The sequence below is a fragment of the Panthera onca genome, chromosome E2 (assembly GCF_046562875.1).
Source record: "Panthera onca isolate mPanOnc1 chromosome E2, mPanOnc1 haplotype 2, whole genome shotgun sequence".
NCBI lineage: Eukaryota > Metazoa > Chordata > Mammalia > Carnivora > Felidae > Panthera > Panthera onca.
Window position 1 is genome coordinate 10,732,930 of NC_138353.1, and position 25,209 is coordinate 10,758,138.

A 25,209-nucleotide genomic window follows, 5' to 3' on the forward strand; every position below is an offset into this window, starting at 1 on the left:
CAAAACCCTGAACTTTCACTACTGAATGAACTTGGACAAATCCCAAACCTTCTCTGTGCCTCAGTGTCCTTAGCAGTAAATCAAGAATCATCGTGCTGCCTACCTCATCCTTTAAGTGCACGAATATATACCGAGTGCTCAGATCGGTGCCTAATACTTGGTATTTTGGAAGCACCAGCTGTCATTAGTGGACGCTCTTTCAGGGGTTAACCGAACCCCTTCCCCCACAAAGCCCTTGTGGACCCCAGTTAAGAGCGACAAAGAGCGGGAAGTCACAGACTCCTGAGCTGGAAGGGAGCCACGCAGAAATGGAGAGAGGAGCCACTCTAGCCAGGCTGTCCCTAGGGCCACCCCGCCCCCCTCCCCCCAGTTCCCACCCTGACCCACACCCTTTCCTATTTACACCCAGACGGAGGCAGCCTGCACGCTGACTCACCCTTGGCTCAGACCAATCCATTGTTCTGGGGTTGGGGGGAATAAGAGTGAGTAACGGCGGCCCAAAGGATATGGGGGATGTCAAGTACACAAGTGACCCAAGACAGTGATACCCAGATGCATGGAGAGACTGCCAGATGCCAGGCTGAGACATGGGAAGGGAGGGGTCAGAGTGGAAACACCATCGTGCTGCACTAGAACGCCCACAGGACGCCAGACACTCACCCCCAGATGTCCCAGACGCCCGGGCACACGAAGCCCGGCACACACTCAAGACCTTCTACAAACCCAGGGAGCTAATGGTCCTGCCGGCAGAGTCCCACCCCGGGAGAGAGACAGATACCGGTTCCACACACGAAACTTGCCTGGCTCCCCCGGGCACTCATACAATTGTCACACGGACCAGTCATAGTTGAACACCTAGAGGTTGTCTCTTTCTTGCCAACACTCCCACTGACATCCAGTCTCAAAGTGATACACACTCGTCACACAGCCTCAATGCTGCTTCATGAGATTCTTTGTTTCTGTGTCTCAAGCTCTCATGTTCTACCAGCCCGGTTCTCACCAATAGTATACATACCCTTGAACTTCACAGTGACATCCAAGTCTTTCCCCTGCATAACAGTGCACATATCTTTACTGGATTCACTATGTCACGCGGTCTCTCCCACTCTTTCTCTTACACACATACACAGATAAAGATAATTTAGCCAGTCCTGCCCAAGTATACACATGCATGTATGTGTGTGCGCGCGCACACACACACACACACACACACCACTCACTCAAACAACCTAAGAGATATATTCACACTGGTTAGAGTATCACCCAGAGTCTCTGTCCCACACACATATATCCCAGCACCACCCAGAGTTGGCTTCTCTTCTCCTAGCTGTCTCCCCACCTCTGATACACACACACACACACACACGCACACACGCACGCACACACACGCACACACACGCACACACAATAAGCATGCCTAGATTAGAACCACAGCCAATATCTAGGCGATCTCCAGCAAAGGCATCCACCCCACCCTCCTTTCTCCATCCCTGAGTTCCTGCCCTTCCACAAGTTGCCTCCTCTCTCCCCTGTCCACACCCTTGCCCTCCCCCACCCTTCAGCCCTCCATCTGGTGGGTCCAAGCAGGCACTCAGGCCTCTCTTCTGCCTCCCCCATCCCCCAGCCCTTCCCCATCCTCTCCAAAAGCCCAGAGGCCTTCGCTGCAGGCTTTCAGGGGTTGCCACGGCAACGGGGCTTCGTCCCTCGTCCCCCTGGGGGTGGGCTGAGGACCCGGCCAGCCAGACCGATAAGGGGGTTCCAGTTACTGTGGCAACCATTGCAGGCCTGAGCTCTCTCCGCTTCTGGGGGGGGGGGGTTGGTTGGAGGGAGGGAGTGAATGGTTGCCAGAGCAACCGGGAGCCGGCAAGGACTGGGAAGAGGCAGCTGAGCCCTGTCTCCCCTGCCCTGGGCTGCTGTGGGCATCGCAAAGCACTTAAGCATCATCCTTCCATCCCCCTGGGGTTGTTTTGGGGGAGGGACACGAAGTACAGATTATGAAACAGGCATTCCACTCACTTTTCCAGCTACTCATCATGGCCTGAGAACCCTGGATGCCAGCTTCCCCAGGCTTACTTACCATGTGATCTGGGCCCAGTCAGGTTCACTTTCTGGACCTAGGTTTTCTCTTTCCATTAAGTGGGACCTGTCTCCCAGGAATTTTCCTATTCCTGTCTGATGAGTGTGCCCTCTCTCTCCCTTGCTCAACAGGAACCACAGAGCGAGTATGCCTGGTACAGGGCACAGCAGAGGCCTTGAATGCTGTGCACAGCTTTATTGCTGAGAAGGTCCGAGAAATCCCACAAGCAATGACCAAGCCTGAGGTGGTCAACATCCTTCAACCCCAAACCACGATGAACCCCGACAGAGCCAAGCAGGTCAGCAGGGGCAAAGGCTGGGTTTCTGTAAAACCGGTGAGGTTCGGAGAAGACACTTCTCCCATACCACTGGGTTACTGTGGAAGTTTAATGGGGTAACGCCGATAAGAGGTTTGTCAATCAAATACATGGTAGTAGTTAGTTAGTCCTATTATTAGGGAATCAGCCTAGGGACTCCAAAACTCTTGGAGTGGGCTTGATTCAGAGAGAGAGTGAAAGTTTGGGAGAATTTGGCCCAGACAGCCCCCCCCCCCTCCAACTTATCCCTCCTTCCTGGGATTCTCTAGACCCTCTCTTTCCTTCCACCTCATCCCATTGTCTCCCAGAGCAACCTGCCTCCCACTTCCTGTTCTCACCGGAAGTGGCTTCAGTGACAGCCCATCCTCATCCAGAAGAGTTTGGAAATGACTTCATACTCCCTCTCTCCATGAATTATTGTATGAGAGTAGCCACCATTTTGGAGAAGTGGTATTTCGCTAGTGAGAGAGAAGGCACGTCCCTCTCCTACACAGCGCTCTCTAGGAGGGATGAAAGGAGGAGGGCCGGTCCTCTTGGTTGCCTCAGTTACTGGGAAGCGGTGGCGTAGGGGCGTGGCAGCGAGGGGACCAATCACTCTCCCAGCCTCTCTGGTTGCCATGACCACGGCGCTCACCGGGCAGGTGGGCTTGCGGCAGGGGCCCTGGAAGCGTGGCCCCGAATGGGTAGGAGGCGGAGGGGAAGGGAACTGCGCGCACTCCTGCTTTTCTCTCCCTTTCCCCGCTCCCATATACTTGCGCAGACGAGGCAAGGGGGAGAGAGTCCCTGGCAGGAAGACAGGCCACTTGTGAGGGTTCCTTAACGTCTGCCTAGAAGCAAAGACAAGAGACAGACCCTCGGTAAAGGAATCTGGAATTCTTGGGAATTCTTGTTGCCCTGAGATGGGAGAAACCACGGACCTGAGTTCCCCCAAGCTCCTGGGAAAACGGTGGGCGGAAAACCCTGGAAGAATGCTGCCTAGCGGATCGTTCCCAAAAAAGACTTCGGGCTTGGGGGTTTGGAGCGCGGCTGCTGTCCTTGGTGCTGAAGCGTCTCTGCCCGGTCTCTCCCGATTCCCTTCCCACGGGCAGGCCACAGTTTACACACAGTTTACAGGGTCGCAAGGATATTGCCTCTTCCCTCTGCCTTGGTGGCGGCCTCAAAGGGCTCCAAGTTCACGAAGAGTTTGCACGTGTTGCAGAGAAATGGGGTCAGCACCATCTGCGCCTGATCCTTCCACCCCACCCCCTAATCCACAGGAATTCAGAGGTAGTGGAATCGAAAGGTTATAGAACCAGGATTTTTCCTCCCCTTACTTATTACTGGGGGCTTCAAAGAATGAAAGAGTTGAGACTGAAGGCTCAGGCTCTGGAGTCAGATGTTGAGTTGAATCTTACTCTGATAATGTACTTCTTACCTGTGCGACCTTGAACAAGTGACTTGATTTCTCCATGCCTCAAATTTTCTCATCTGCAAAATGAGATTCACTAGGGTACCTACTGAAGGGCAGTGATTAGTGCTCCCTGGTTTTTAAAAAAGCACATAGCATGTATGCCTAATACATAGAAAGTTCTCAAAAAATGTTAGCTGCCGTTATTAGGGGATTTTTAGGTCGGGAGATGGGTCTCCTCTCTTTCTACATTGGACTTGCTGTGTTACTCTGGGTCCCTTTCCCTTCTGTAAGCCTCAGTTTCCTTTCTTTACAGTGTGGAAGCTGGGCCAAATCAGGGATTATAAATTGAAATGCCTCCAAGATTCAGCAAGGGAACATAAAGAATTGAGGACTCTGGCCTCATCAGAGAGATATAATGCCCTAAACGGGGCAGCTGCTACTCAGCTCCACTTAATTCTTGCCTTTTGGGAATGTAGACAAAGTGTGGCCACATCTTCCACATTTTTCAAAAGAAGCCAGAAATATTTGAAATCGACTGATTTTTAAAGGTTGGCTCAGTCTTAAAAACACTATGTATGGGGCACCTGGGTGGCTCGGTCGGTTAAGCATCTGACTCTTGATCTCAGCTCAATTCTCGATCTCAGGGTCGTTGAGTTCAAGCCCCACACTGGGCTCCACACTGGGCATGGAGCCGACTTAAAAACAAAACAAAACAACTATGTGGCTGTGGGCTGCCTATGGCCTGAGGACCATCAGTTTGCCACCTCTGGACTACACCAGTGGTTCTCAGCCCTGGCTGATATCTTATCCTCTAGGTAGCATAGAATGCAGATTCTTGGGTCCCAGCCCAGAGCCACTGAATCAGAATTTCTGGGGTGAAGACTTGGGACTCTGAACACAGATTCTGGACTGGGATCAGATCCTGGCTCTATTACTTACTATCTGTGTGACCTTGAGCAAGTTATTTAGCCTCTCTTGCCTCTGTTTTCCAATCCATAAAATGTGATAATAGTACCTAACCTATGCTTGTAGGATGGTTATAGAAATTAAGTAAATTACTCTACAGAAGTGTTTACAGCAGTGTCTGGCCTATGGAAGCACTGTTAGCTTCTGCTATTATTATTATCATCATCATCATCATCATTATCATTATTACTATTTGAAAATTTCCACAGACTTGCAAATCATGGAGACAGATGGTCTCTCAGGTCTTTCTGGCCCTAAAACTCCTACAGTTCTATGGCTCTGTGATTTCAAGATTCTAGACATACATTATTCTAAAACTCTGTCCATGAAACTGCACCTTGCGATCTCTCTAAGATGCTGTGGTTCTACCACCTGACCCTATCATGAAGACAGCTACCATTTTCTGAGGGTTTCCCATGTGGCAGGCATTCCCATCACTGAATGTTCCCAATAGTCATACGGAGTAGTAGTGGTTGTGTCGGTGCTGGAGATAAGGAAACTGAGGCACAGAGAGGTGAAGGCATTTGCTCTTACCATGTTTTGGTGAACAATTACGTCATCCTTTTGCCCTCTGAAGTGCTGTATCATACTAAATACCTCTTTACTCTTAGGTCTGGTTTTGTGCATTCTGTTCTATCTGCTTGACTTGTCTGACATTTTTCTGATGATATATATATATTTTTTAATAACGGCTGTGTTGAGATATAATTCGCATGCTGTAAAGTTCACCATCTTAACGTATACAATTTATTGGTTGTTCAGTATACTCACAAAGCTGTGCGTCGATCACCTAATGTAATTCCAAAACGTCTTCACCACTCCAAAAAGAAGACTCATACCCCTTGGCAGTCACAGCCATTCCCTAGCCCCACTCCCTGTCCCTCCCAACCACTAACCTACTTTTGGTGTCTATGGATTTGCCTATTCTGGATGTTTTATATAAATTGAATGATATAATATGTGGCCTTTGGTGTCTGGCTTCTTTCCCGTAGCCTCATGTTTTCAAGATTAATCCGTATTGTAGGGGCGCCTGGGTGGCTCAGTTGGTTAAGCGTCCGACTTCGGCTGAGGTCATGATCTCACGGTCTGTGAGTTCAAGCCCCGCGTCGGGCTCTGTGCTGACAGCTCGGAGCCTGGAGCCGGGAGCCTGCTTCCGATTCTGTGTCTCCCTCTCTCTCTGACCCTCCCCTGTTCATGCTCTGTCTCTCTCTGTCTCAAAAATAAATAAACATTAAAAAAAAATTAAAAAAAAAAGATTAATCCGTATTGTAACATAGACCAAAACTTCCTTGTTTTTTATGGCCAAATAATACTTCACTCGATGGAGAGACCACATTTTGTTTGTCTATCAGTTGATAGTCCTTTGGGTTGTTTCTACTTTTCAGCTATTATGAATAATGCTGCTAGGAACATGTGTGGGCATAGTTTTCCGTTCTTTGGGGTATATACATATGAATGGAATTGGGTCAGATGATATGTTTAACTTTTTGAAGAACCGTTAGGCCATTTTTAAAGTGACTGTGCCACAGATGTGAGATGTAAATCCAGGTCTGCCCATGGGGGTAACAACCATTTCCTGAGTACCTACTATGAGCACATATTAACTGGATGCTTCACATGGCACCTAACTTAGCACATAGCAGGTGCTCAGAAAATGCTGCTGGTTTGAAACGGATGATGATATGCCCATAAGAGCCAAGCAGAAACATAACTAAGGGGCAGTAGTTCCTTACTGAAGCTCATCATCCCATGAATGATCTCAGGCCTCACACAAATTCTGTGGAGGAGGAATGAATAGCCCCATTTTACAGACGAGAAAACGGAGTCTCAAAGAGGGTATGTCCCTTGCCCAGCATTAGTGGTAGAGCCAGGATGTTGAACCCGAGATCACCAATATATAAAAACTAGGGTGCTTCCCATTCTACAAATCAGAATTTCCAATTAATCTAGAAAACTCATATCAGGCTGAGTTTTCTCCCTCCCTGCCTACACACACACACACACACACACCACCACCACCACCACCACCACCAGGTGAGATACACCTGGCCTCCTCCATCCAGTTCCATTCCTGCTTGGTCCTGTGGACACATTATTGTTCCTTCTTCCATCCATCCATCCATCCATCCATCCATCCACACACTTTTTGCTGTATGCGTACCAGGCATTCCCCGAGGCCCCAAGAACCCAGTAGTCAACAATCCAGACAAAAATCTCCACCCTTGTGGATCTTACATTCTTTCTTGGGGACACCAAAAACCAGAAAATGAATAAAATAAGTAAATGGCAGAGAGTGAAAAGTGCTATGAAGAAAAATAAAGCAGAAAAGAGGAGGAAAGAGCACTGGGGCATTTTTTTCTCCTTTTTATTTTGAAAATGTTTAAAAGTAACACAGTGAACTCTCTACACACTGCACTTGCATTCACCAATTGTTAACATCTGCTTTACCTCTTCACACACACACACACACACACACACACACACACACACACACTGGTTGGTTTTATTTGTGTGTTTGTCGGGTTGTTTCTTTATTTTTGCTGATCCACTTGAGAATAAGTATAAACGTCATGACTCTTCACCCCTACATTCTTCAGCATGCGTCTCCCAAGACTAAGGGCGTGTCCTATATTGTTATGTTACTATTATCACACCTACAAAAGCTAACACCAATTCCATAGTTTAAGTTAATAAAAAGCTCATATTCACATTGTCCCCAAATATCTTTTATATCTATAAAGTATTTTTCTTAAAAAAAAATTTTTTTTCAACGTTTTTTATTTTTTTTTTATTTTTGGGACAGAGAGAGACAGAGCATGAACGGGGGAGGGGCAGAGAGAGAGGGAGACACAGAATCGGAAACAGGCTCCAGGCTCCGAGCCATCAGCCCAGAGCCTGACGCGGGGCTCGAACTCACGGACCGTGAGATCGTGACCTGGCTGAAGTCGGACGCTTAACCGACTGCGCCACCCAGGCGCCCCAAAAAAAAATTTTTTTTTAAGGTTTGTTTTTGAAAGAGAGAGAGAGAGAGAGCGCCAGCAGGGGAGGGGCAGAGAGAGGGAGACACAGAATCCGAAGCAGGCTCCAGGCTCTGAGCTGTCAGCACAGGGCCCAATGCGGAGCTTGAACCCTTGAACCGAGAGATCATGACCTGAGCTGAAGTTGGACGCTTAACCGACTGAGCCACCCAGGCACCCCTATAAAGTATTTTTCTATCCAAGAATATTCATGCATTGCATTGGGTTGTTATGCCTCATTACTCTCTTTTAATCTAGAATAGCCTAACATATATTAGACTATATATTTTAGTCTATATATTACATAGACTATATACTTATAAATATAGTCTAATATATATAAGACTATATATTTATATATAATTATATATAGTATATATAAATATATGCTATATATTTATATATAAATATATATGGTGTGTATATATATACTATATACACTATAGTATATATAATATATATAATATCTATAATATATACATATTATATATATAATATATATAATATGTATATAATATGTACATATTATATATATTATATATATATATATAAAGATTTTTTAAAGTAATCTCCACACCCAATGAGCGGCTCAAAATTGTAACCCTGAGATCAAGACTCACTGTCTACAGACTGAGCCCGCCAGACACCTCATCTACTATGTATTTTGAAGGTAGTGGCAACAGGGTTGCTGATTGGGTGTTGAGTGGGAGAGAAAGAGAAGACTCCTAAGTCTTGAGCCTGTGAAGTGAAAGAGTGCAGTTTCCACATACTGACATGAGGAAGACCATGGCAGAAACACATTTGAGAAGATGAAGAGTTTCACTTCGGACTTCTAAGTCTGAGGTGTCCATTCTACATGATACTAGCGATGTGAGGTTAGCAGTTGGATACAAGTCTGGAGGTGTTTGTATAGGGACAGAAAATAAGCAAAATAAACAAGCCTTGATAATTGGGGTGGTAAGGTCCCTCCAAGGAGGTGCATTTGTGCAAAAACCTGAATGATGAGAGAGGGGAGTCTTCTTTTCTGGGAAGGAACATCCTAAGTAAGGGAACAGCAGGTGCAAAGGCCCCGAGTCTGGACCAAGCTTGCAAGTTGGAGGAACAGCAGGGAGTCTAGTAGCCTGCGCAGGGGTCAGCGAGAGGGAGCGAGGGAAGAGTTGAAATCGGCTCACACAGAGCAGAGCAAGGAGAGCAGTCGTTCTCAGTTTTGTCAAAGCCCACGCCCTCTTTCTCCTGCAAATATTTTTCCCACCCCACTTAACTCTGAAATTATACACACACACATACACACGCTCATTGCGGCACATGAGAAAATGCATATGATGTCGATATATTACATATCTAAATCTGTCATATCTTTAACAGTCGTATTGAGATACTCATTCGCACCCGTACAATTCACCCATGTAGAGTGTGCAGTTTGAAGTTTTTAGTATATGCAGAATTGTGCATCCATGCCCACAATCAATTCTAGAACATTTCATTTCCTCAAAAAGCAACCTTGATCCCCTTAGCTATCACTCCTCAATCCCCACAGCTCAGCAGCACCACCACCCCCACTCCAGGCCTAAGCCACCGCTAATCTACTTTCTGTGTCTATAGATTTCCCAGCTCTGAACATCCATATAAATGGAATCATACAATAGGTGGTCTTTTGTGTCTGGCTTCGTTTCACACAGCGTGTTTTCTAGGTTCATCCACGTTGTAGCCTGGGTCGGTACTCGGTCCATTTAAGTTGACTGCCAAAGAATACTCCATTGTACGGATGTACGTTTTCTTTATCCCATAAGACTTTTTTACATAAGAAATGAAAGGAAGGCGATTTGTTATAAAATGAGATGGATTTTAACACGTAAGTGTTCAGCCAGGACACCAGTAGAAGTAACGAAATAGTCACCTGCCCACACCTCACCCAGCCTGAGCGAAAGAGACAGGGACAAACACAGGGATCCAGGGTGTAGCATCGGACACATAGATAATATATGTGGTGTTACTACTGTTGTCACGTTTTATTTTTAAATGACGCACGACTCTTGGTGAAATTCAAAACAAAACAAGGTACGATCTTCCCCTCATTTACTGATTGGTTGCATTCCTGGCAATTTCAGTCGATCTTAAAACCATTGGGGGGAAACAAAATTAGGTACTTACATGGATCATGGGGCTCAGGTTTGGGCTCTGAGATTTATAAACAGACTTTTTACCGAGATGAATGTCCAGGGAGGCATTTAAAATCCATATAGTGGTCACCTGGGTGGCTCAGTCAAGTAAGCATCCGACTTCGGCTCAGGTCATGATCTCACAGTTTGTGAGTTTGGGCCCTGCATCTGGCTCTGTGCTGATGGCTCAGAGCCTGGAGCCTGCTTCGGATTCTCTGTCCCGGGCTCTCTGTGCCCCTTCCCTCCTCATGCTCTGTCTCTCTCTCTCACACACACAAAAATAAATAAACATTAAAAAAAATTTTTAATAAAAATAAAAGCCACGGGGACTTGGACGGTTCATCCTTGTGAAGAACTGACTCTCACATTCTGGGGTGCAAATACCCAAGGCCCTGCCCACTGAATGCCTGTATCTGCTTCCAGTCACCATGACAACCAAAACCGCTCCCACAAATGTCCCAAACACCCCCCAGGGGCTGGCTCAGGGGCAGAGAGGAGACACAGGGGTGACAGCGTCAGGGGGTGGAACCCACAGGTCTGACAGGACACGGGGAAGACTGAGAAAGAGGAATTTAGGTGTGGAAATGCTCTCGGATATGTGAAAGGAGAATTTGGGCATTGAAATCTCCCCGCTGGAATTCAGACTGATCGGATTTGCAGCGGCAAAGGACCGGCTGCTCTGCACCCCAGTAGGGGACCACTGTTATTTAAGCGATCGATTTTCTCCCTGCTTTCGCCGGTGTAAGGTCTTGTTATCTTCATTCTACACCTAGGACAACGGTATTAGACTGCTAGGGCTGTCCTGACAAAGCGCCACCGGGTGGCTTAAGCAACAGAAGAAATTCATTCGCTCCCAGTTGCTGAGACTGGAAGCCTGCGATCTGGGGCAGTGTTGGTTTCTTCGGAGGCTTCTCTCCTTGGCCTGCCGGCGGTCGTCCTCTCTCTCTGTGTTCTCATGCGGTCTTCCCTCTGTGCTGTGCGTGCCTGTGTCCTAATCCCCTCTTCTTCTAAGGACGCCAGTCCTATTGAATCAGGACCCACCCCGGTAGCCTCACTTAACCTTAGTTGCTTCCTGAAAGACTCTGTCTCCAGGGGCACCTGGGTGGCTCAGTAGGTTGAGGTCGGAATTCGGCTCAGGTCATGATCTCACAGTTCGTGAGTTCCAGCCCTGCGTCAGGGCTGTGTGCTGACGGCTCAGAGCCTTGAACCTGCTTCAGATTCTGTGTCTCCTTCTCTCTCTAACCCCACCCCCACCCTGCCCTCTCTCTATCTCTCTCAAAAATAAACATTAAAAAAAATCAAAAATAAAAGACCCGCTCTCCAAATACAGCCCTATTCCAAGGCACTGGGGATCATGTGAATGGTGGGGACAACAATTTGGCTGATAACAAAAAGAGGTTAAGGGAGGCGACCTTGACATAGGGCAGGAAACACCATGGAGCAGGAATCCGTGAATCTGGATTTTAGCTCCTTCGCTATCTGGGTTACCTTGGGGCAAGTCCCTTGGTCTCTTAGGCCTCAAGTGGCTCATCTGTAAAATGAGACTTAATGAGTCCTTTTCTGGGGCTGGGAGTCAGAGTATTCAATGAGCTAGAAGGCTAGGGCACCAGTGCAAGTGGGGAACAGTGTCCTGGAGGGGGCCCACTGGGTCAGCCATTAGGCCTTTAAGGTGCGGGATGGAAGAGAGGTCCCAGGGGCCCCAGAGGCATGGGACAGGGTGGCTGAGCGCCTACTGAGGGGACTTGGAGTATTAGCCCTTTTTACTTTGTTTTTTTAACCAACCTATATGGAAGCATTTCACTTTTTAACAACCCATAGGACCCTGGGGTGCATTTCAAGGGGCACACCGGGCCTGGTTTGGGGCACTTGAGAGCAGGGGGGCGAGAATGACTTAAGACGGCCAGCCCCAGACTGATTTACTGTTCAGTCTCCACCCACCATCCTAAAGACCCTCCCTCTCCCTCCACACGCAGGCCAAGCTGATCGTCCCCAACAGCACCGCGGGCCTGATCATCGGCAAGGGGGGCGCGACAGTGAAAGCCGTGATGGAACAGTCGGGTGCCTGGGTGCAGCTGTCCCAGAAGCCAGAGGGCATCAACCTTCAGGAGCGCGTGGTGACAGTCAGCGGCGAACCGGAGCAGGTGCACAAGGCCGTGAGCGCCATCGTGCAGAAGGTACAGGAAGACCCCCAGAGCAGCAGCTGCCTCAACATCAGCTACGCCAACGTGGCTGGCCCCGTGGCCAACTCCAACCCCACCGGCTCACCGTACGCCAGCCCCGCTGATGTGCTGCCCGCCGCCGCCGCCGCCTCGGCCGCCGCCGCCTCCGGCCTGCTGGGCCCCGCGGGGCTGGCGGGCGTGGGCGCCTTTCCGGCCGCCCTGCCCGCCTTCTCAGGCACCGACCTGCTGGCCATCAGCACGGCGCTAAACACGCTGGCCAGTTACGGCTACAACACCAACTCCCTCGGCCTGGGCCTCAACTCGGCCGCAGCCTCCGGGGTCCTGGCCGCCGTGGCCGCCGGTGCCAACCCCGCCGCCGCCGCCGCGGCCAACCTCCTGGCGTCCTACGCGGGGGAGGCCGGGGCCGGGCCGGCCGGAGGGGCCGCCCCGCCTCCACCCCCGCCCCCCGGAGCCCTGGGGTCCTTCGCCTTGGCCGCAGCCGCCAACGGCTACCTCGGGGCCGGGGCGGGCGGCGGGGCGGGCGGCGGGGGCGGCCCGCTGGTGGCCGCCGCAGCTGCGGCAGGGGCCGCCGGGGGCTTCCTGACGGCCGAGAAGTTGGCGGCCGAGAGTGCCAAGGAGCTGGTGGAGATTGCGGTGCCTGAGAACCTGGTGGGGGCCATCCTGGGCAAAGGGGGCAAGACGTTGGTGGAGTACCAGGAGCTGACGGGCGCCCGCATCCAGATCTCCAAGAAGGGAGAGTTCCTGCCAGGCACGCGGAACCGGCGGGTCACCATCACGGGCAGCCCTGCGGCCACGCAAGCCGCTCAATACCTCATCAGCCAGCGGGTCACCTACGAGCAGGGAGTGAGGGCCTCAAACCCCCAGAAAGTGGGATGAGGCCTGTGGTGTCTGCTCCCACCCTCCTTCCTGTCCCTTCTCCTCCTCTTCCTTCTCCTCCCCCTCCCCCACACCCCCAACTCCTGACCTCAGCTCGGTGTAGTCCTGCTCCTCGTGGGATGGGGCTGGGGTAGGCCTTGACTGCACCCCCCCCCCCTTCTGGTAGTCATAGGCAGGATTGAGTGCTGGCTGGGGATGGGGCCCAGAAGCTCCCTCCCCAGCCCTGAACTGACCCCTCCTTCCCTCCCTATGCTTGACTGGGCCTGACCCTCCTCTCCCAGGGCCCAGGTCTGTGTGATATCTGTATATATTGCATTTTGTTGATTTTAATAGAAAACAAAGCGTTATTTTCTCTTTCTTTCCCTCCTTTTTTTTTTTTCTTTTTATTTTCCTTTTCTTCTACTTCTTCTTTTTTGTTTTGTTTTTTTTTGTTTGTTTGGTTTGGTTTGTTTTGGTTTGGTGTTTTGGTAAGGATTTCCGCCCCCCCCCCCTTAGAAGTTTTTGTTTCCATATGGGAGGAGGGGAGGGAGCCTCTGGGCCACCTAGAATGAGGGGCCTCCCCAAAACAACACCCCACCTCTCCTGCTTTCGGTTCCAGATCTGAAGGAAGGGATGGGAGTAGAGGTAGCCGAGGAATCTGAGCTGAAATGGGGTATTTGGAGCAGGGACCCCAGAGTTCCCAGATCTTCTCAGCGGCTCTACCCCTCTTGGAATTGCCCCTTCTAGGTGGGACTGTTCACTGTTCTGTTGTCAGGTTGTTATGGTGGGGGAAGGGGGTGGGAGAGCGGTGTGCAGTGCCTGCTGGGAATGAGGCCGGCTCTGGGATTGGTCCAGTCCTGTGGGCATGACTCTTGCGACGGGCTGGAACAACTTCCGGTGGCATCTTCGGTGGTTTGACTTAGAGTAATGGGAATGAAGGTCTCTGTTGGGATGTCACTGAGTCAAGTACTTTCTGGGGTGCTTCTGGCGCTCCTTATGATGTCACGGGAAGCAGTTCCCCAGAGGTCACTTCCTGTGATGACAGAAGAGACAGGTACTTCCTATGATGTCTCAGTGAGCCTTCCTTGGAGGCTACTTCAGGGATATCATGGGGCCAAGTACTTCCTGTGGGATCTCCAGGGTATTTCCCGTGACGTCACTGGGATGGAGCATGCACTTCCTGTACTGGGCCATGGCCAGTCACTGACACTCCTTCTCCACTCGCAGCCCTCTTTGGTGGGTCGTGGCCCGGGGGTCTTCCTAGGAGGAGAATGAGGGGTGGGACTTGGATCTTATCTGGAGGACTCTAAGGAAAGAGACCCAGTATTGCCAGGGTCACCTCTATCCGAACACACCAAGTCTGTGAGCTGAGCTCACCTGGCAGCGAGGGGCGGGAGATGGAGCTGGAGAAAACTGCTGTTAAAGACCCCCATTCCCACCCCGCCTTTTGTGTGCATGCTCGTGTCCGCGTGGCTTTGTTCCATTGAGTCTGGTGAGCCAAACGTGTGGTGGCTCTGTCGGGCCATCATGACCCCAGTGTAGAGTTCAGTGAGCCACGGCAGGGTCCCTTGAGCTGGAATGCTCCGTGTGGTCTGAGAGTTTAGATTGGCTTGTGGTTTCCAGCAAGCTGGAGTGCTTTAGTAGTATCGGAGGGATCCGAGTGTCTTGGTGCTCTCTCACCACGGGCCCTGAGGCGCTAGAATGTTCTTTCTGGATGGAGTCTGCCAAGCCAGGCAGCCCTGAGAGATGGTTTGGGAGTGGCTTCCCTGAGCACTGCGGCTGTGGTCTGCTCTAAGGCCTTGTTGGCGGGCTGAGATTTCAGGGCCTGACAACGCTATGGACTTAGAATAGCTGAGACCCACCTCTACCCTCGCCCATCTCCCCCTTTCCCTTGGAGACCACCTCCGCTCCCTCCAACCCAAAGCAGGGCCCCCAGTGCCCTGGTTCCATCATCAGCATCTCTGGGGGAGGGGCACCCATGCCCATCCTCTCCCCCATTCGTTCCCCTCCTAGGTCTTCCAGACCCTTCTCTGTCCCATGGCTTTGGGGGAATCAGGCCTCCTCGTCTCTCTCCCACACGAGAGAAGAAAAGCCAGAGACAATTTCCGCCCCTAAAGCCTGGGAGACCCCTGCCCCTCGCTAGAGAGCCACCCCCAAATCAAAATGTGAAAATCCCTAGAAAGCAATAGCCTTCAAGGTACCTTGCACTGAATTTCCCACCCCGCCCCTTCCACCTAATGGGAGGCTGTAGCTTGGGCACTAGGGTGACTTTTTTCCATGCCCTCTTCATCTCCAGGGTGGGGGGCAGGCCCCATTTCCCCATCCCCCACCTCCCATCGCTGCTGCCCCCACCCCTAGTCTCCAGACTGAACCCAGATGGAGATTCCAGTGCCAAAACAATTCTTGATGTAACTTTGTACATATCTTCTGCAGGGGGCGGGGGCGGGGGGGGGGGGGGCTCTTGGGGTTGGAGGTGGAGGTGGCCCTGTGGGCCATTGCTCCCCTCCACCTCTCAAAAGACCCTACAGTATTTCGCACTATCTCCACCCATAGTGGGTATTGCAGTGTCTAGCAGGAATATCCCCCTACAGCCCCCCAGGCCCCCATGAGGAGGGGAAGGAGCCAGGGAGAGGTAAAACACGGTCTGGGAGTGGGGAGGTGGGATTTGAAAGCGCTAATTTGCATATCATTTGCATCCTCAGCTGCCCTGGTTTGTCAGATGCTTTCTATAGCCCCTTTCAAGGGGGTCCGGGTCCCAATCAGCAGGACCCAGTAGTCCTGTCACACAGACACGTCTCTGGAGGCTGGGCCTCCCGAAAAACGTTCCCCTGGGGTATGTGTGTGACAACCCTCTCCCTATTCACATTTCTCGGGGACCCCCTACCCCACCAGCCAGGGGTATCTGAAAGGTAGTTTGCTAGCTCAGTGAGCTAGTTCACTCGCCAGATTGGTGAGTGGAGAGCCACACACCTTTCTCCATTTTTACCCTAGGAAACCCCCTCCACCATCTTCCCCAACCCTTGAAAGTCTCTTTGCATTCTGACCTCAATCTTTCGTGCTGCAGTGTGTCCAGAGGGGACACAGATGTGGGGTCAGGGATGGGGATCATTGACAAACCCACCGCCTCTTTTTTTTCTCCTCTTCCCTGTCAGCCAATCAGATCTCAGAGACTCTGAGTGGCCTCCTTGCACCCTGCTCTTCAGCACCCAGTAGGTGCTTAATAAGTGTTTGCTGCATTAAACTGTCTCCCTGTAACTCCCCATTCGCCCTCCAGCTCCCAACATCTTCCCCCAGAACTTCCCTCTCTCTTTCTTGGGCTCCCTATGGCTTTCTACCTTTTTCTCCTTGTGGCTCCCATCATTACCTGTCCTGTCTCTATCTTTGTCTAAATCTGTCTTTTGCCCTCTTCTCAACCCTCTCAAATCTCTCTCCTCCCCCATTCCCCCAGCAATTAAAAAAAAAAAAAAAAGTGCCAAACTTCCTTAGAACTGAGCCGCTCTGGGGGGAGGGAACCTCAGATAGAGAGGAGAGAAATGGAGCCATCTCACTTTGAGGAGGCCCCTAAGAGGCATTGAAAAAGTCTGTGGACACTTAGCTAAATTGGGTCCCCCTTCCTCACCCCTCCCACCCTGAGTTTTTCTTAGAATCTTTGTAAGAAAAAAAAAAAGAAAAAAAAAGAAAGAAAAAAAAAAAAAAAACTCCCTCTCAGCTAACCCCTAACCTTTTGGATCCCCCAAATTCCACCAGCCGAGGAGAACCCCACTTTGCCTCCTTCAGGCAATTCTGTAGAAATTGGGGAGGAGGGGACAAGCTCAACCCCTCTTCTTTTGGCCTCGAGGGACGGGTGCCAGCTGGATTCCAGAGAAGGACCTCAAAGCACTTAACGAGAAGGGGTTCAATGTGCCAAATTCACCTCCTTCATCCCCCGTCTCAGGGGCCTCTGAGCCAACCTGCCCCAGCCACCTTCTTCTGCCCTGTCCCAACCATCTCTGCATGGGCAAGGAGGCTTCACTGCAATAATTATTAGGGGATCAGAAGGTGAAGATCGTGTGCCACCTTTATCTGCCCTAGCCTGCCCCGGACTTGTAGGTGGGAATTATGGGTATCCCAAGCGGAGTTTGGTAAGAGTCAGACTTAGAGACCGTTGGGGACCTAGGCTTGGAAGAACCTGGCACCACTTTTCGGAGTGGTATTTCTTCTCCCCTTCTTAACCCCCAAGTCCCGCACTCTCCCCTCTTTCCGTTTCTCTTGCCTACTTCTCCATCCCCCACCCTCCTTACCTCGTTTCTGATTGGTGGCCTACCGTTTGGAAAGCGAGGGGATTCCCCTGCATTGATTGTCGCTGTGGCAAGACCAGGACTCGAGGTCGCGATACGCGGAGCGGTGGAAAAAGTATTAACTAAGAGCGGCGACGAGGCTGGCTATTGGGGGCGTCCAGGCTGCTGATTGGGTGCCCACCTCTCGCGACAGCCAGGCAGGCCTTCGCTGTTGGCCACGCCCCTGCCCCGCGCCGACTTTGAAACTCCGAGGCCGGCTATCGCGAAAGCCTGAACCGGATGTCACGATGGGGAGGACGGGATCGCGATGCCCAAGTTGGGGCACCGAGGGCCGGGGACACAAGTTTACGGCTCTCGTGGAGTCGCGACACCCAGCCCTGCTATCTGATCCCTCTACACTGCGGTCAGCTGTCTGGACGCCGTGGTGGAGGGGCTTCTCTCGGTGGCGCCGCGGCTGGTGTGTGTCAGGTCCGTCTCAGTGGCCCCTGCCAGTCGCGTTGGGGATTGCTGGGTGGCAGGGAGGGAGATGGGGAACGTCTCTGTGGGGGGAGGGGGTGGGGGGGGTGGGGGTTGCTGTTTTTTAACCCCTTCTCAGCCAGTCCAGGACATTCTTGTCTCTCAGAGATAAGTGGGGGGGACCGCCTAATCCCCCTCCCGCACACCTTTCCTCCTCCCTACCCCACCCCCCCAAAACCACCAACCTCTCATATTCTAAGTGACTCCATCACCACCGGCCACCGGGACCTGCGGCCTCATTGCTCCAGCCCGCCCCACTCGACCGTCAGACTCGCTCATCGAACTCTTTTTGATTAACCCTTTCTGTGTTCATCCCACGGAAAACTGTGTGTCCGGCGAGGGGGAGGGGGGAGGCGAGGGGCAGCAGCTACCTTTCCTCCATCTCCTCCCACCGCCCATGCCTCCCCACCCGCACCCCATCCCATGGCCTACCCCATCCCTCACCTTAGGGTCCTCCCCGCCCTGGGGAGAGTGACCCTTTATAAATATCTCTGCTGTTTGGCTTTGTCCCTTTCAAAGGCGGGGCCAGGGGCGTGGCCTGCTGCACGCGGAGCGCTGACTCCGGCCCCAGTCTTATCTGTGCCCTCCCCCCACACTCCCCACCCCTTCATTGTAAATAGTCACTTTTGTACTGGGTTTGAGCCAGGGGACGTGGGGAGTCATTTTTTTCCTTTGTGTTGACATCTCAGGCCCCTGGAGGCATGGCCCACATTCCGGTTACATTTGGGAGAATCCCAAGGTGGGTCCTCTCACCTGCCCCCAGTGCCGAGGATTTCAAGATATCAGTATTATTCCCAGAGGAATGCGGTGCACCGATCCCCTCCACGGGGAGGTGGGAGAGACGTGGCAAAGGTGTAGTCTGACGGGGATGTCTCGGTTGTCCCCATCTATGAAATGGGTTGGTCCTCCAGGTTCCCTGGGGAGCCTCAGTGAGATAATGGTGGAGTTAGCATCTCTCTTTGCCCCTTTCTCTGTTTGGGACAGACAGGGTAGGAGAGTGGAGGCGAGGGGATGACTGTCTATGGAGAACAGACCGCTAAATCCTTACTGGGGACCTTAAGCTAGCTTCTCCCACGCTTGTTCTCCCTCTTGGACAATGGGGGGATTGGAGGACCTGTGAGGTCCCTTGGGTATCCCCAATCCTTACATTAAAGGCCCAAGCCCAGAGCTGGCCCGCTGCCTGCTGTCCCACATTCCCACATTCCGTTTCTTGGGCCCAGACCATCCGCCATGTGGCCATGCCTCCAGTGCCTCCATTCAACCCCCTCTAACTGATTCCTTCCATCCTCTGCGACCAGAGAAGCCGCCCACCTCCCCACCTCCCCCCCTCCCCCCACCACCACCTCCAGAAGCTCCTGGCTGGGGCCCACTGCCCTCTCCCCTCCCCCTCCCCACATTGCCATGCCTGGGCCACGCCCACCCCCCCACCCACCACCCCCAGTGTCCGTCGTGTGACCTAGTGCACCATGTATTAGCTTCCATGGCCCCCACCCCGGCCCCCACCACACCCCTCCCCCCCTCCCTCGGCGACTCCACCTTTTTTTGCCGCGATAAACGCCATCTCAGCATCTGTGTCTAATGTTGTCTTTTTTGCTTGACATCACACACTCCTTCTTAACCCATCCCCTTCCCTCTCCCTCCTCCCCACACCTCCACCCTCATCCTAAATTCTTTCCCCCTTTCCCTCGAGGGCTCTGGGTATCCAGGGGAGGGGGTGGGGGGACCCCTGAGGATGGGCTCAGGAGGGGGAAAGAGGGGAGGGGTGGATTATTCTCTCTGGACTGGGCCAGCACCCAGAGCAAATGTGTCAGAGGAGAGCCAGCATCCAGGTTTAGGTGGGGGGGGGGGGGGGGCTCAGTGTCCAATCAGGAGGGTCCACGCCACTACCTGCACCACATATACTCAGCCCGACGGCCGCGCAAAGACGCTCCTGGACCCAAGTCCACACGCACAGCATTGCAAACGCACAGCCCTGAGCAGAGTCAGGATAGCCTGGGGTTACGGTTTTGGAGTCAGGTAAGATCCGGATTCAGATCCCAGTGCTGCTATGTAACCCTGGGCCCTTGCCCCTCAGAACCTCCATCTCCCTATGTATGAAACGGAGACGTTTTTAGTGTTATTTCTACGGTCGATACCAGGATTCAATACACCATCCGCTTAAAAAAAAAAAAAAAAATTACTGAGCACGTACAATCTATAAGGCACCATTCTGGGTGCTGGAGATAAAGCAGTTAACAAAACAGACCCAGATAGCTCTGCCTTCATGGAGCATAGATTCTCCTGGAAAACCTGGAGATTCTTCCTTAGCACAGAACCTGGCATGCGGGACTAAAACCAATTCAGAGGTTGCAAACCATCCGCCAGCAGGCCTGTCTGGCCCACACGCAATCTCGCTGGGCCCGAACAGCGGTTTGTGTGAATTTGGTGCCAGCATTTAAACCTTGGGTGACTTCTGAAAATGTGGGTTGCAGGACCCTCCTGAGGCATCAGATGCGCCATTATCTGGTGATAGCCACGTGGCCAGAATTGGCCGGAGTGGGCCAGTCACTACCCCTCATCCAGGGCAGGCAGCATCAGCCCCTCCCCCACCCTACACTCTGCTTTGGTGTCACCTGCCTGACCCCTGGACACATTTGAGTTTGCAACCCCTGTGGTAAACGTTTAATACCAAGCCCCTTACATTTTGGAGGTGTCAGAGATGGCTGGGCAGGTGATGATGTCCCGAGCACGAGGACGAATGGCATTGGAGTTGGAGAGACAGGTTTAGGGTGAGGCCAGACGGGCAGGTTCCGGTGTGACCGGGGTGCCTCGCTTCCTCTCTCTGGGTCTCAGTCTCCACGTATGGAAAATACCCTACAAAGGTGTACTTACCTTCTGGAATATTCCAGAAGGATTCCACGGGCGCATCACCCCATCAGTACCTGACACAGAAGAGATGCTCAGCACACGGTGGTCACTTGTAGAGATCCTTCCAACTGAAAAATAACAATAAAAGGGTTCTAGGGAAGAACAGAAACCGAGAGAGGGGGGTAGGAGGAAGGAAACTGAGGCTAGGACAAAGTGAGAAGGCAAGTAGCAGACATGGAGAAGAGTCCTCAGCTGCTCCGGGTGTGGTTTTTTTTTTTTTTTTTTTCATTCATTCAGTCAACCATCCATTCATTCATTTGTTCCGCAGACATTTATTGAGCACCTGCTATGTTCTCAGGCCTAGGGACATGGCAATAGCCCTGACAGGTCACTGTTCTCGTGTTGCCAGCCCGAAAGCCACATCCGCACCTCTTAGCACACAGTCGATGCTCAAAAGTCTACCATTCCTGGCCCCACAGGCACGTCTGGTCCTGGTCTGTGGCCCACAAGTATTGCCTGGTATTCAGAAATATTGCCTAGCCAGGCCATTTTCTGGAAAAGTCAAGGACTTTTCCGCCAGGAAGCTGGGAACTTCGAAGGGATTTGAGGGAGAGGGTGGAGTGTGGTCTCTAGTCTGCTGTGTGACTTTGGGAATCTCTCTGACCTCTCTGACCCAGGAGGTGGAAAGGAGAGGAGACGAGGTCAGGATGTAGGTGAGTAATGGGGGATTCCTGACTCCCTCAAAGCCTCCAAACCTTCTCCTCTGGAGGGGGGGGCGGATTTTAGGGATGCAGGGTGGCCTCAATGAGAAGAGAGATGAAGAAAAAAGAAGGAGTTGCCTGGAGGAGGGAGATGGCCCCTGAGGCAGGGCTGGGAGGGGAGGAAGGAGGGAAGAGCGGGGCCTGGGTCCGGGGATGGGGGTCTCCGGAGTGGCTCTGAGAGAGCACATCAGAGCAAGGTCATTTGGAGAGAACAGAGAAGGCAGAGGTGGACCGGCAGAGAGGGAAAGACAAGCAGAAACACGAAACAGACAAGAGACAGAAACAAGACAGGGATGGGGATACGGTTGCCAGATGTAGCATATAAAAATACAGTATGTCCAGTGACCTTTGAATTTCAGATTTAAAAAAAAATTTCCTTAAGGATAAATATGTCCCGTGCAATGTTGGAGCTATACTTACACTAAATGTTAGCTGTTGCTTATCTAAAATCCAAAGGTAGCTGGGCATCCTGGATTTTATCCGGCAACCTTAAAAGGAAGAGAACACAGAGATCTGAGGGGCATCAGTGACGCCAGGACAACTAGTCAGAGGAGTCAGGTCGTCTGGGTCCACTTTCTGGAATGCTAAAGCCGGTGTGCTTGGCTCAGCGCCCCCCTCTCTCCCCGGGTCCCCTTCTCTCTGCCCCTGGGGCTCCCTCTCTCTGCGTCAGTCTCCCCAGCTCTCTGCCTCTCAGACCCCTCTCTTTTCCACTCCGTTTCCCTCTCCTGCAGACAGTCTCTCTGTTCCCTCCATTCCTCTTCCCCCTTCAGTCTTGCTCTACCCTCAGGCATCTGCCTCAGACATCAAAGGTGATTGACCCACCAGGTCACCCTTCCCTAAGTTAAGTGGGCTTCGGGGCAAGTGACAGGCAGGTGGGGAGTGCATTCAGGGACACTACTGTTTTCCTCAGTCAGGGCTGTTGAAGCTTGGGGCTGGGAGGGGGAAGAGACAGTCTACTGGAAAAACTCTCCATCAGCAGGCCAGGCCTTGGTGAGTCTGGCAAGTACAGACCTCCCCAGGGTCCCCTCCATCCTCCTATCCCCAACTGTGACTTAGTCTTTCTAAAGTGTCCTCTCCACCAAAACGCCCCATTGCAGCATTCTGGAGAGAGCTCGGCCACATGGTTTCTGCCCCCCTGTCCTTGCCTCTGTCTCTCTCTCTGCCTCAGTTTACCTTCAGTACCTCTCTGGGTGTCTGTCTCATCACATCTGCCTCCTTCTATCGCTCTTTTTCTCCCCCCACCACCTTTTTTTTTTTTTTTTTAATTTCATCTCCTTGTATCCCTCCAGGGCTCTGCCTCTCTGCTCGCTTCCGCTGGGGGGGTGGGATCTCTGCGTACCTCTCTGAATCACTTTCTGTTTCTGCCCGCCTCCGCATCTCCTTCTCCCTGTGTACCCATTATCGCTGAGTGGCAGCGAACAGAATCCACTCCGGCCAGTGTAAACTTAGTAGGGGACACAGAGCCTGTATGAAGAAACTCTCCAGGCTGTGCCTTCAAGGCACTTCCAAATCTATCCTCCAGAAATAGCCGCCCAGGAACTGCTGGTCCTCCTGCAAGATCAGGAAGCCAGCCGCTGGGCTCCGCAAGGGCACCAGCCCTGGAAGCCGGTGGAGGCAGGGGCGGCGGCCTCGCGGCTACCTCCCTCCCCGCAGACTTTAGTTAGAAATTCAAGCTTCCCGCGAAGGCATCTGATTGGTGGACCCTAAACCTACTTCCGGAACGGCCAACCACAAGGTATTCTGGGAAGTGTAGTTTTTTTTTTTTTTTGGCTTGCCAGTCTGCGGTCGCAGGAAAGCGCTGAGGAAGACTGGGACAGACGCTACGCGGAAGAGATGTTGGGGGGACCCGTTTTCTCCCCAATATCGCACGCCCTCTTTCTCTGTCCACCTCTCTTTCTATGTGCATGTGTTTCCCACCTTCAGTCTTTCAGTTTGTCTCTATTTTTCTCTTTGTTGCCTCTTTTTCACCGTCCAGTTGTATTTCAGTCCTTCCACCTCTATGGCCTTCTCTGTCTTCTTTCTTCGCCACTGGCTGTGCCAAGCCCCAATGCGTTCCTGCCTCATCCCCACCTTTATCCCCCGTTCCAGCTCCAGTGTTGAGCAGAGTCTCCCTCCTGGCCCTCACCCCATTCTCAGCTGGACTGGAAGCTGAGAGTTCTAAAGCAGGGAATATATGGATGTCCCTGGTTCCAGGAACAAGCTAGGAAGAGAACCCAGGCTCTGACCTTACTCAGCTGCTCTCCCTGCAGGTGGGCAACGTGAACCACAAGTTGGGTGAGTTCCTGGCCAGGGCTGAAGTGGCCACAGAGGTTTAGGGACAGAGCTAGACCCTCTGTTGGCCAGATATAATTGAACACTCCTGGCAGCTGTGGCCACGGCCACCTGCTCCCATCTGCACTATTCTTTCTCTGACCCAGTCATCCCAGAACCACCGGGAAATGGAGCTGCATCTTTCTCAGGAAGCACATGGTCATTCAAAAGGTATTAAGTGTCTACTATATGCCAGGCACTGTTCTAGACATTGACTAACAAAAAGAGATAATTCTTCCTATCCTGGGGACCTTATACATTATGGGGGGGGGGGGGGAGATGGACAATAAACAAGATAAATAAGTAAATCCCACAGTACACTAGGTGATAATACACATCATAAAGAAAAATGAAGCAGAGAAGGGAAACTGAGAATTCTGGGAGAAAGAGGCATTGCAATTTTCAATAAGGGGAACGGTGAGACTTTACTGGAAATATGACATGTGAGTAAATACCTGAAGGAGGTGGCGGTGGGCATGTGGGTACCTGGGGAAAGAGCATTCCAGGCAGAGAAAACAGCAAGTGCAAAGGGCCTAGGGCGGGATGTCCCTGGAGTATGCGTGGAATAGCAAGGAGGCCAGGGTGGCTGGAACAGAGTGAAGAAGGAAAAGGGTGGGAGGAAATGGGGCCAGAAAAGAGAGAAAGGGGGCCATATTATTTAGGATCTTGGGGGCTAGTGTAGGACTTCTACTTTTCCTCCTAGTGAGATAAAAGCCATGGGAGGTTTCTGAGCAGACAGATGGGAGCCGACTCAGGTTTTAACAAGATCCCTTTGGGTGTGTGTCGGGTGGGGGGGGGGGGCTAGAGAGTAAACAAGGAGCCTAGGGAGAGGGTGACTGAAGTAATCCAGGAAGAAGATGATGGTGACTGAACCAGATGGTGACTGTGGAGGCAGAAAGGAGTAGTCAAACACTGATAGAACATGAAGGTAGCACTGTTAGCATTGACTGGCAGACTGGATGTGGGGAGTGAAAGAGAGACAAAAGTCAGGGATGACTCCAACTTACATGAAACTCTTAGCGCCAGAGTTTGGTTCCGATTAAGATTAGAAAATCAGAATCAGGCTAAGGCTAAGCTTAAGGATCAGTAGCAATCAGTATTGGTGGAGTTTGGTTTGGGGTTGGAGACAGGGTTAAGATTCAGGGTACAGGATGGGGCGCCTGGGTGGCTCAGTCGGTTGATTTGACTGACTCTTGATTTCAGCTTAAGTCAAGATCCCAGGGTCGTGGGATGAAGCCCTGAGTCAGGCTCTGTGCTGGGCATGAAGCCTGCTTAAGATTCTCTCTCCCTCTTCCTTGTCTCTCTCTCTATCTCTCTATCTCGAATTGAAAAAAAAAAATTCAGGTAAAGGTGACAACTAGCCTAGTGTTTGGGTTATGGCTATGGTTGGGGTTAGGGCTGAGTACACAGGACCTGGGTAAAGACTGGGTATAGAGTTAAGACAGCTAGAATCAAAATCAAGGCTAGGATTGTAGCTAAAATCAGGGCTGGATTTGGATCTAGGGCTGGATTGGGACTGACACAGAGATCAAGGTCAG

General features: G+C 51.7%; 1 protein-coding gene and 2 long non-coding RNA genes across 3 annotated transcripts in view; 1 reads left to right on the forward strand and 2 right to left on the reverse strand.

The window, feature by feature from the left end:
• Positions 1-3,480, reverse strand: part of LOC132690730 (uncharacterized) — an 8,099-nt gene extending 4,619 nt beyond the window's left edge. The window contains exon 1 of the long non-coding RNA XR_013552754.2: positions 2,732-3,480. This is a non-coding gene — a long non-coding RNA (uncharacterized LOC132690730). The remainder of the gene's footprint in view (positions 1-2,731) is intronic.
• The window catches only part of NOVA2 (NOVA alternative splicing regulator 2), a 26,608-nt gene extending 13,269 nt beyond the window's left edge, over positions 1-13,339 (forward strand). The window contains exons 3-4 of the mRNA XM_060651515.3: positions 2,209-2,375; positions 11,899-13,339. Coding sequence (XP_060507498.2) covers positions 2,209-2,375; positions 11,899-12,981 — 1,250 coding nt within the window. The 3' untranslated portion in view covers positions 12,982-13,339. The remainder of the gene's footprint in view (positions 1-2,208; positions 2,376-11,898) is intronic.
• Positions 13,269-23,930, reverse strand: LOC132690729 (uncharacterized). The gene is made up of 4 exons (XR_009615474.3): positions 22,701-23,930; positions 21,782-21,849; positions 20,625-20,728; positions 13,269-14,220 (listed from the first exon to the last, which is right to left on the reverse strand). It is a non-coding gene; the product is annotated as an uncharacterized LOC132690729 (long non-coding RNA).
• Positions 23,931-25,209: the final 1,279 nt, after the last annotated feature.